General features: G+C 53.2%; 1 protein-coding gene across 2 annotated transcripts in view; it reads right to left on the reverse strand.

Moving 5' to 3' along the window:
* Positions 1-10,280, reverse strand: part of RFX4 (regulatory factor X4) — a 94,684-nt gene extending 84,404 nt beyond the window's left edge. Inside the window, exon 1 of one of the 2 annotated variants that reach the window (XM_048076112.2) lies at positions 9,323-10,280. In XM_048076112.2, the coding sequence (XP_047932069.1) occupies positions 9,323-9,365 (43 nt within the window). In that variant the 5' untranslated portion in view covers positions 9,366-10,280. The remainder of the gene's footprint in view (positions 1-9,322) is intronic. The other variant, XM_048076237.2, reaches the window with a different exon arrangement.
* Between the last annotated feature and the right edge of the window lie 540 nt (positions 10,281-10,820).

Genomic DNA, 10,820 nt, shown 5'->3' on the forward strand with positions numbered 1-10,820 from the left:
TATGCCATGATATCGTAAGAAAGCAAAAAATGATTTTCTTGGATCTCTGGGAGCTCTTTTTTTTTTTTGTTTTGCCTGGTGTATGCTCCTAGTTCTCATCTTCCCGCTAACCCATTTGGTAAGGTACATTAAAAAAATTGGCATTCTCTGTTTAAACTGATAAGCAGAAACCACCACAGTTCATCTTTTAACCCATCTAGAAAACATGGATATGAAAACTGCAATTTATGAAACGTTGCTTTCTTCTTATGCTGTGTACTATGCAGAAGTTCAGCTAAATGTGATCAATTCATTTAAGTACTACATCAACAGGACATAATATTCCTCATTAAGAAGATGCATCTTTAATGTAGATCAAGACAGTTATAAATCCTAGAATATGAGATTTCTCCGCACATCGATACTGGATCAGACAGGACTTCTGAAGTGCTACGTGTTCCCTTCGTTGGGACCACATGTCATATTGCTACCAACTGAGTATGCACGTTAATTGGGAGTAGCCTTTTCTCTCTCCTGGTCAAACACGCATGCTGTCTATCATCATTCCTTCAAAAGTAATTTTAACCAGACCAGTAGTTAACACTTGTTCTTTGCTTTGTCAGGGTCATTCCTCATTTAACAGGGAAGAGACCTCACCCAAACCAATTTCAGTCCAGCGACACTTCCTCACTTTCACTTGAGGTCATTTAAGCTAATGACACCAGTACCTGACCAGTTCAGCTTTTCCAGGGCACATAGTTCACATGGCTGTGCAACGTATAGCAGATCTTATCATCAGTAGGATGATCACACATATTGTGAGCTTTCCAAGCACCGATTCTCTGTACAGCAAAGCATACTTGATGCTTCCTCAGCACGATGAGTTGTAGAGCTTCAGTCCTTCGGGGTCTGCTGCATGAAGCGATATCAATGCTATCGTTGTCTCCAATTTACCCACAATGTTTCCTTCCAAGAAAACCCAGACATGCCTCTTGGCTGCTTCCAGTCCTATTCTCTTCCAAAAAGAAGTACAGGGCTTCTTGGTGCCCTTTTTGCCCCAGATTTCACCAAGTTCTTATGCTATGCAATTAAGGTGAGGCACATTAGAGAGCTCATCAGATGAGGGCCGTCACTTCTGCGTAACTAACTCAATGTCTCCTACCCTACAATGGGAGCTGGCCTCTGCTCGCTAGCTGTCTGGGTTAAACGTTCCCTGCTGCTACCATGGTCCCTCAGCTCACCAGCGTGCATGAGAAGACATGGAGTCCTCAAACCCTTAGTTCAGCTCTGCTTCACCAGTGCAGGGGGTTGGTCATTTGCCTCAACAGGGGAACCTGGGACTCGGCAAGAAACGGGATCTGCACCTGGTACTCGAGAAATGCTTCCCTCTGCCACAGGGGCTGATGGACAAGCCAACGTGGCACAGAAGTGGTAGTACATCAGTAAGACAGGCCCACAAAGGTGACAAAACAACAAGACGTGAGACATGGGTGGGAGATACAGGAGGTATTGTCTGTGGGGCTCCAGGATGTGAGAGAAGGAGGAGAAGGATGGTTGCTGGAGAGGAGGTGAAAAAGAAAAGGAAGCAAAAGAATGAATAGCAAAGAAAAGGACGTGGTCAAAAATAAAGGGAGGGAGGGAAGAAAGTAACTATAGAGAAGAGAGTTTTAGAAAATGGGGAGCAAAGAGGTCAGACACCAAAGGAATAGGACTACAGTAAATATTTCTCATCAGAAATGGAGTCCAGTCAGGAAGATTAAAAGATCAGGAGAAAAAGACAGACAGACGCACATGTGCAGAGAAAACCCACAGCAGTAAGAAAGAGACAAGCACTTGACTGAAGAAGTGAGTAAATCAAGGGAAAGAGATACTATTTATAGAAGTTGAGAGCACTTTTCCCCACTTTATGCACATCTATTCCAAATCTAGCAGCCGCTCACTACTGCCAAAGGATGCAGCCATTACATTACTCACAACCATTTTGTGAGCAGATACAGCTCTAACCAGGGAGAAACAAATAATGAGCACTGTTTCTTTCAGCTCTCAAAGTGCACCCAGAGAATATCTGCATGCCAAAATTAGCAGAGATGGGTACCTTACAGAACTAACCTGTGTATATAGAGCAAGCATTTGGGGCTATTAAGTTTACAGCCCAGATAAGCTCAGAAAGTCTTCGCTCCGTCCCAAAGCGCCTAGACTTACAGTTAAACCTTGTATGAATTTAGCTCCTTTGACACTGTCTCTTCCCTCCCCTTAGAAAGTACTATGAAACTAGACCAGTGCTTTTAAAACTAGGAGCCTGGCTTTTCTGAGAAGCCTCCAGTCTCCTCTGAACAATATGCAAAGCAAACTCAGGGAGGGAACATGAGAAAAAAAGAGAAGTCTTCTTTCCTCCTCCTTTTTTTTTTTGCCTAAGACTCACCAAAACAAGAGTCTAGTATTGAATATTCAGCACTGAATACTAACTGCTCAATAGATGGTCTGTTTGCAGAGCTCAAAGTGGAAATGACCCAGCAAGGAGGAGAGGTGAACACACTGCTCCATCCATGTGATTAAAATGCTCTGCAAATGCAATCCTCCCCAGTTCTCCCCACCTCTTTTCAATGGAGGCCATTTGCTGCCCCTACCACAACTCATTTAAAAAAATGTTTGCATTAGAGGGGCCCCTGCACAAGTATTGTCCGTGTGGCTCTGTGCTTAGGAGAGGAATGTTAGCTCCAACGTTGGGAAACCTGCGCTAGGCGGCACATCCGACCAGCGGGACCTGCTACTGCCAACACTTGGGAGAAAGGGGAAGCAGAGGAGCAGAGCAGCCTGCACGAGGGTGTCCCTGTTCTCAGCCTGCATGAGGCATGGAGCAAATCTCACCTCGCTCCACAGCGGACCTTGGAGGTCTCTTTTCAGCACCCCTCCTCTGAGCCAGTGCCCATTGCCACCCCTGATGCTGAAGCCCAGAAGCAGCCGCCTTTAATGGACACCAGATGCGTGTTGCAGACCTGTCGTACACCGTGCGGGAGATCCTGCTTCAGCTCTTGTGTCATGCTTGCACCCTGCGGGGCAAAGCCCCTTCCCTTTAGCCACAGCGTGAGCTGATGGACCTGGGAAAAACCCACTGCATGAGCTGGCACGTCCTGTCACGGGGCTGCACGCCGCTGCTGTGCCCAGACTTACAGCAGAACTCTGTGTCCACATTTCTTTGTTTGCACCTCTTTTTTATGGTGTCTGTTAGGCTACTGAAACTTGAGGAGCAGACAGGATTTTGTTTCCCCATGCTGCTTAGGTTCTGTATGGGGTAGAGACATTTTACTTTCCTCTGAGCATTGGAGATGGCAACAGCTAGAGCAGAGTACCTGCAAGCTATGCTACAAAAAACTAACAACATTAAACATTCATTTGCTTAAACAGGACATCCTGGTACATGTTTAGGGTTAAATCACACAAGTCAGGTTGTTGAGGATCTTTTTTTCCTCTGAAGGTAAGATTGGGTCTACTTCCTCTGACCATCCAGGAATTTTATTCAACAAATGACCTGTTTCTGCAAGATCCTAGCGTATCAGCAAAACACACAGCCTTTCTTGCCTGTCCTCTGATACGGGGTAGCTTTTAGTCTTCTGCAGCAGGATGTGCCTTCGTTACAGGGTACTGGAAAACATCATGGTTTGTGGAAAGGATGTTCTGTGGGGCCTTTTGAAATAGGTTTGCATTGCTGTCACCATGGGGGACCAGAGTCCAGGACACAGGTGGTCTCCCCCGGCACTGGATGCCCAGCTCTTGAGACCCCCCTGGTGAAACAGGCTCCCCATCCACACCGCCCTTCCTCAGCTGCAGCCGAGGTTGTCCCAGCTCCTCCGAAATAGTTCAGCAAGTAGCAGCATTGTAAGGAAAGCAAGCAAGCAACAACAACAATACACGTTACTCCTTTATCTTTGCATTTAGTGGTGTCCATATTTACATTTGGCTTTTTCCACTGCTAATTCCCCTTGCCACTGCACCTTTTTTTTTTTTTGTACTACTTTACAAGTTTAGCGCAAGCCAGAACTGAATTTACAGATCTATAGAAGAACGGGAAGCTCATACCTGTTACAGAGAAAATGGTAATTACACTGTTTGGTTGACTTAGGGGTCTCATTTGCAAATGTACATGCAGGTAAGATGTTTTTGTGCAATGAGTTCAGTGTATCGCATCTACAAGTCTTGCCCCAAGTAGCCAAGCCAGTGAAAACAGCTGCACTGAAGAAAATAGGATGAAGGAAGCCTGACAGCATTACTCTAACCAGGAAAAGTTTAAGAAGAGAAGAAAACGAAGGTGAGCACAAGTAGTTTTACGTCTACTGACTGCGTGCCTGGGGAAGCCAGCCTGCTGCTCTGAACTTAACGCCCCTCTCTCCCCGCGCCGCACGTTTCAGCGAATCGCTCTTTCGCAGGCTGCTCCAGCTATCCGAAATGTTTTGTTTCCCATTACCATAATATTTGGGGTCCTGCGCAAAAATGCTCAGGATAAGCCACTAATTAATTACGAGCCTGTCACTCGTAGCTGCGAGTTGACTGCTCGGTTGCTGTAACAAATTCAGTTTAGAGAAATTAAGTTCACTTACCAATAAAAGGCAACAAAGTGCGTAACTGCAGCTGAAGTGAAGGAAACGAGACGGCGCTGAGCCCTGCGTTTCAGTCTTGAGGCAATTTAAGCTACAAATGAGCTTTTTCTTCATTACTGGGTGCAGCAAGAGCCGGGGCTCTATTTAACCCTCTCCACCTTTCTGATTTCAAGTTTATCAGACAGCCCAGGATATATAACCCAACCTGTTATTTATACACAGGGAATGAAAGCGGGGCTCTTGCAGCAAGCCTGTGCCACTCAGCCCCGTTTCTGACACCAGTTAGTATTTCACCTCTGATAAACCGCTCCTGGGGCTAGCCTCCTGGGAGAAAATAAGTGGGAATAAAGGCAGGACAGGGCTGCCGGTTATGCCAGGGAAATAGAGGCAATTAGGTTATTGCTCACTCACGGCCGTAAGCAGGGCTCATTACAGCTAACCCCATGCACCTGCCCTTCCCGAGGCACACACTTCAACAGGTGCTTCCCTCCCTCGTGGGAAGAAGTCGCGAGATCGGGAGCCATCTCCAACAGCAAACTGTTTTAAATACCCACAAAAACTCTCCTGCACATGTGCACAATTCTGTAGGAACTAACGGATGTGTGTAAACATCATTTTAATACAGAAACAACAACAAAAAATCACGGCGGAGGCCTCCACTGCCTTCATCGTCACCGTGTACTCTTCCTTCCTGCTCTTGCTATCTATGGGATCGCTCAGCCATCAAATATCCTTTATGCGATCCATCTCCCTAACCCGAGTGTTAGCAACGCAATCCCCTCGGCCGCTGGGCCGCCGGGCTCCAGCAGGGCCAGACCGTGCGGGGCATTCATTTTCAGACACAATGAAACAAACGGAAAATCCAGCACAGACGCAGGGAAACGGACAAGTGGGTGAACTCAGAAAATTCATAAACCTCGGGGCTGGCGGGATTGTGAGCTAATTATTTGGACTTTAATGTCCCATCAAGTATCCCCCAAAGGACTGACCTTATATTTGTGTTAGTTACATGACAGCCCGCCGCTGCTCTCGAGGCATTGTTACGGGGCACCAAGCCCTGGCTGTGTTTAAGGCCGCCTCTTCAGAAGTCTGCCCCTGAAGAGGCACTAATGTTTCACCACCCCGTGGATTTCAGTGCTCCCGCGATGTCATCTGTCTCGCTGGGGCGAAATCCTACGTACCGAAACGGTGTCCCAGGGGATGCCCCCCCCTTCTGCCCGCTCCAGCTCGCAAAACGCTCGCAAATCAAGCTTGAAAAACGCAGAGGTGCTTCCATTTGGAGACGCTGGGGATTTGAAGGCTGTGTTAACCTCCTTCCTTGCCTGCACGCTCGCCGTCGGCACAAGAGCAGCCCAACAAGTGCCGGTGGGAGCACCGCGCTCCATCTCAGGGCGCTGCAGCGGCGACTTTCTGCGGGACAGCTCTGACTGCCAGCACGGGGGGCTCAGCACGAAGTGGGCCCCTTCCACCGCTCCCAGGAGTGCTCTGCGGACCCTTTGCTCGGTGGTGGCCGCAGGAGACGTGCGGCGGTGGCCGGCCACCGAGGCTGCGGGGCTCTTTACAGTCCCACAGGCAAAAGTGCGCCTGAATCTGGAGCCCCTTCTTTAATCAGGGTTTTAGCCGAGTGAAATCTTGAGGACCGTAAACCTAAACCGGGACTTAAATAAACAAAATAATTTCCTGCCGTTGTCTAGCTATTCTTATGTAAAATCCTGTTTTAGTTCTTTTCCCTTTCCATCCCTTTAAAGAGCTTTCCTTCGCCGCAGGTAAATAGCAGACGGCAGAGCAGTGAAAAGTCCCGCAATTCACCCTCCCCAAGTATTTTAGGATTAATTCAGTTGCAGACTAATAAATCATAAAACCATTCTTTTCTCCGTGCCAAACTTAGGACGAACTTCTTAGCTCACGAGAATTTTGGCCAACTTACAAACCTCTTTGTAAAAAAACCCCACAGATTTTACAAACTTCCAACAAAAACCCTTGTGAGGAAGGGACCTAAGGGACCTGATGCAGCGCTGGGACTTGCTGGGAGCCCCACGCCTGTCCCGCTGGGGACAGCAAGCTCTGCCTGCCGAGGATCGGGCCCTGCCACGCAAACACCGGCTGCAGGAACGCCACAGCCAGCAGGCAACGAGACAGTTTTGTTGGCTTTTCTGTTCCCTTTCTTCCACGTGTGAAATCCTATAAGGTACGTGGTCACATAAGGCAAACAGCCAGGTCCGATTGTATAAGGAACCAGTGGTGTTGCGTGTTCGTATCGCATCAAATTTAGGACTCAGAAGTATCCTAGGATCATCTTAACTGCTCAGCATACAAGAGCCTTTATAAACGCAATTCTTGGAGCAGTAAAAATATATATATTTTAATTTCCTGGAGCAAAAATAAGTCACAGTTTTGCTCGCCTATTAGCTAGGGAGAAAACGAAAACAATAGCAACTTCATCTGTTAGCAAACTGTGCTGCAGTAAGCGCAGCAAACAATTTGCAGCAGCGAACTCAACCGCTCGTTTGGATCAAAAATTATACCTATAAAAAAAATCCAGACCTCGGAGTTCACCCCTGAGCGTTAGGCGGGTGCTCTCAAATGTCACCCCTGCTTTGGCTCGTAGCGTCCAGCGAGTTATTGTCAGTATCGGCGATTTCATTAATTACAGCGGGATATGAAAGCCATTAATTCTCCGCAGCCGGCGCTCGCCCGCCAGATGCTCTTTAAATGGCAAAGCTGATGGGAAAGGTCGCAGGATCGCACCCGGCCCCGAGCCGGGCGCGGAAAGGCTTCGTGCCGCCGTTATGGGGTTTTGGACGGGCCCCGAAACCCTAAATCGCGTCCCCAGGACCTGTGGCTCTCCCAGCCCGGCGGCGTTTCTGCCGACAAATGCGGGGGGCGAGGCGGCGGGTCCCGTCGAGGCCGCTCTCCGAGGAAGAGCCTCCTCTTCCTCGGGCCTTCCTCCTGCCCTCCGGCGGCGGGGCACGGCCTCGGGACCCCCGCGTGTCCCCCCCCCCGTCTCCGTCCCGTCCCCGTCCCCGGTCCCGTGTCACTAGGGGGGGCTGCGGCCGTGCACGGCGCGGGGCAGGAGGGGGGGTCCCGGCTCGGGGCGGGGCGGGTGGGGGGCTCTGGGGCTGCAGCACCCCAAAAGCCCCCCCCAGCACCCCCAAAGCGCCCCCCGGTGCCCCGCAGCCGCTGCCGGGCCGGGCCGGGCCGGGGGAGCCGCGGGTGACGGCTTTGAGCCCGCTGTGGGGATTTGGGGGTCGGGGGGCGAGGCAAACCCGTTAAGGAGAAATTAAACCACGAGCGATTTTTTTTTTCCCCGACGAAGCCGTATTTCCCCGCACCGCCAAAGGCTCCTCTAACAAGCGAAACTCGGGAGAAAAGCTAATTGGATTAAGCCCCCTGAAAGGGGGGTGAAGGTGCCTGAATGAGACAACGGCGCAGCCCCACTTTTAGGCCATCTGCTCCGCAGGGCCGAAGCGGTGGCGCATTAGCAGCGCCCTAAAATCGCCCCTAAATCTCTGCCGGCAGCGTGGGACGGGGGCTCTGCCCGCCGACGGGCGCAGCAGCGCCGGGACTCCCGGAGCTGCTTCTGAAGCAGGGCCGGGAAAAAAAGAAAAAAAAGAAAAAAAGAAAAAAAAAAAGAGCTGTTTTGGGGCCGGCAGGGGCCTCTGGGGTCCCCGCGGGGACAGCCCCCGGCCGGTGGCAGCGCCCCAAAACCGGGCCCCTCTCCCCGGCGTCCCGCAGGGGCAGCGAGCAGCCGCGCAGGGCAGCGCTATGCGGGCAGCCTCCCCGCTTTTCATCTCTTCCTTTTTTTTTTATTAATCACTTTTCTTGGTTTCGACTCGCTAAATCATTTCGCAAAACGCCCTTTTGGGGCCGACGGCTGGGAAAGCCCGGCGAGGAGGGGAGCGGAGCGGAGCGGAGAGGGTCGCGCCCCGCCGACCCCCGGCGGCCCCGTTACAGCGGCTTGGGGCCGGCCCGGAGCTCGGGGGGCTGCGGGAGGGCTTTTGGGGGGCTGTGGGGAGGCTGTGGGGTGTTTTGGGGGGCTGCCGGGGGGCTGCCGTCGGGGGAACCCCGGCCCCGCTCTCCGGGCGCCCCCTCGGAGGCTGTGCCCGGGCAGGAGGGATGGATGGAGGGATGGAGGGAGGGGGAGAGGGAGGGAAGGAGGGCGGGAGGGGGCTGATAAACTCGGATCGCCAAGGTTGGTTTGGCGGCTGGCTCCGGGCCTGCTGGTGCCCCCGCTCCGGAGGGCTTGGGCCGGTGGGGAAGGGAGCAGCGGGCTCCGAGCGATGCGGAGGGGCCGGGGCCGGCCCGGGGCCGGCAGCCGCTGTGGGGTCGCCACGGGGCCGGGCCCGGCCCGGGGACAGGACCCCAGCACGGCCCGGCGGGAGGCAGAGGCGGCCGTCGGGGCTCGGCCCTCGGGGGCGCGGCGCCCCCCGTGTCCCCGTGTCCCCCCCCCGGGCGGGACGAGGCGAGCCCGGAGCTGGGCTCCCCGGCAAAGCCCCGCTGCCCTCGGAGGGGCTCCGCTCGAGCCTAAGCGGGCGCCTAAAAGTGAAAGCGGGGAGGGATTAGTTTGCCGAAGGAAAAGAAGAAAAAGGGAATAAAAGGGGGGAGAGGGGGAAAGAAAGGAAAAAGCCCCTCTGCTGCGTCGCTTCTGGCCGGCTCAGCCCGCACCCTGCGGCCGCTGGCTCCCCGGCGCCACTGTCAAGTTGCAAAGTGCTCCCCGGCGGGCGAGGGGAGCGGAGGGGGGCACTTACCTGTGGAGTCCATATCGGGTTCCTCCAGCAACCCACAATGCATGCTCTTCCCATGGACGGGACGGGAGCCCCAAGGTCCCGGGGTGCGGAGAGCCCCAGCTCAGGGGTGCGCGGAGCCAGGCGAGGGGCAGGGAGCGGGGTGGGGAGGGAGGGCAGAGGCAGATCGTGGGGGGGGGGGGGGGGGGAGAGCGGGAGAGGGGGACACTCCGTAATCCAGCAGGGCAAAGCCAGACCCGTCAAAATGTTTGCGGATGTTTCATGGGAAAAAGCATCATTTTATAGAAGCCCTGATGGGAGAAATGTCATTGATAGGCCAGCCAGCCTGATGAATGGCTGCTACTCAGATGGGGATGTGGCAAGGCTCAATGTGAAGCCCATTGTGATGCTGTTTTGAATAAGAAAAGCTTTCCTCCAAAAAGGGGGGCCTTAGATCTACGCAATCCCAACACTTCGACTTCCCTCTTCTATTAGAGCATTAGAAACGTTTTTCTTATTTAAAGTTCCAGCGGCCTTTCCACTCCTCCCTTCCCCCCCGGCCCCCACCCAACGCCTTTGGCTCATTACAGCCCCGGATCAAAATTGGCTTAGATCTTCAAACGGGCAGGAGGCGCGGGGCTGCGCTCCTTGGGGCCGCGGCCGTCCTCCTCCTCCTCCTCCTCCTCCTCCTCCTCCTCCTCCTTCCTCCTCCTCTTCCTCCTCCTCCTCCTTCCTCCTCCTCCTCCTCCTCCTGCGCGGGCACATGGCGTTAGAGCCGCACAGCTTCCCAAACGTCCTGCGAGCGTAGTTTATCGGGAAAGAAGGAAAGAAATAAAAAAAAAAGGGGGCGACGTGTGTGGGTAGGGAAGGAGCAGAGACGGGGGGGTGTGAGGGGAGAAGCTGCCAGCGCCCGGCGAGCGGTGCCGGTGCCTGGCCCCGGGGCTGGCGGCTTCGTGTCTTGGGGGAGCGGGGAGGACCCTAACAGACCCTAACAAACCCTAATAGACCCTAACAAACCCTAACGGATCCTAACAGACCCTAATAAACCCTAACGGACCCTAAAGGACCCTAACGGACCCTAACGGACCCTAACCCGAGGATGCCGGTTTTAGGGTCAGGGCGTCGCGGGGGGAGAGGGGGGCAGGAGCCAGGCTGGGAAAAGTTGCTTATTCTGCGTGCGGTTGTATGTGCTGGAAGTGGAAGTAAAAGTGCAAAGCTGGGGCTGCGATAAAAGTGGCTGGTTTAGGGAAGGAAAAGCTGTGATTAGAATATGAATAGGGCTCCAGGAGAGGAAGAGAAAGGGGGATTATAGCTGAATTACTTTGACCATGGACAGAGCCAACGTTTTCCACTCTTCTCCCCCCTCCCCTCCCAACACCCAGACTGCCCCCCCTCCGGGGAAAAAAAAAAAAAAAAAGAAGAAAAAAAAAAGAAAAAAACCCACAGCAAAACAAGCGGCGAGGCTGCCGAGGAGGAAGCCCGGCGGGTCGCGGTGCCCTCAGACCCTGAGGCGGGCAGGGCC

The sequence above is a fragment of the Anser cygnoides genome, chromosome 1, assembly GCF_040182565.1.
Source record: "Anser cygnoides isolate HZ-2024a breed goose chromosome 1, Taihu_goose_T2T_genome, whole genome shotgun sequence".
NCBI lineage: Eukaryota > Metazoa > Chordata > Aves > Anseriformes > Anatidae > Anser > Anser cygnoides.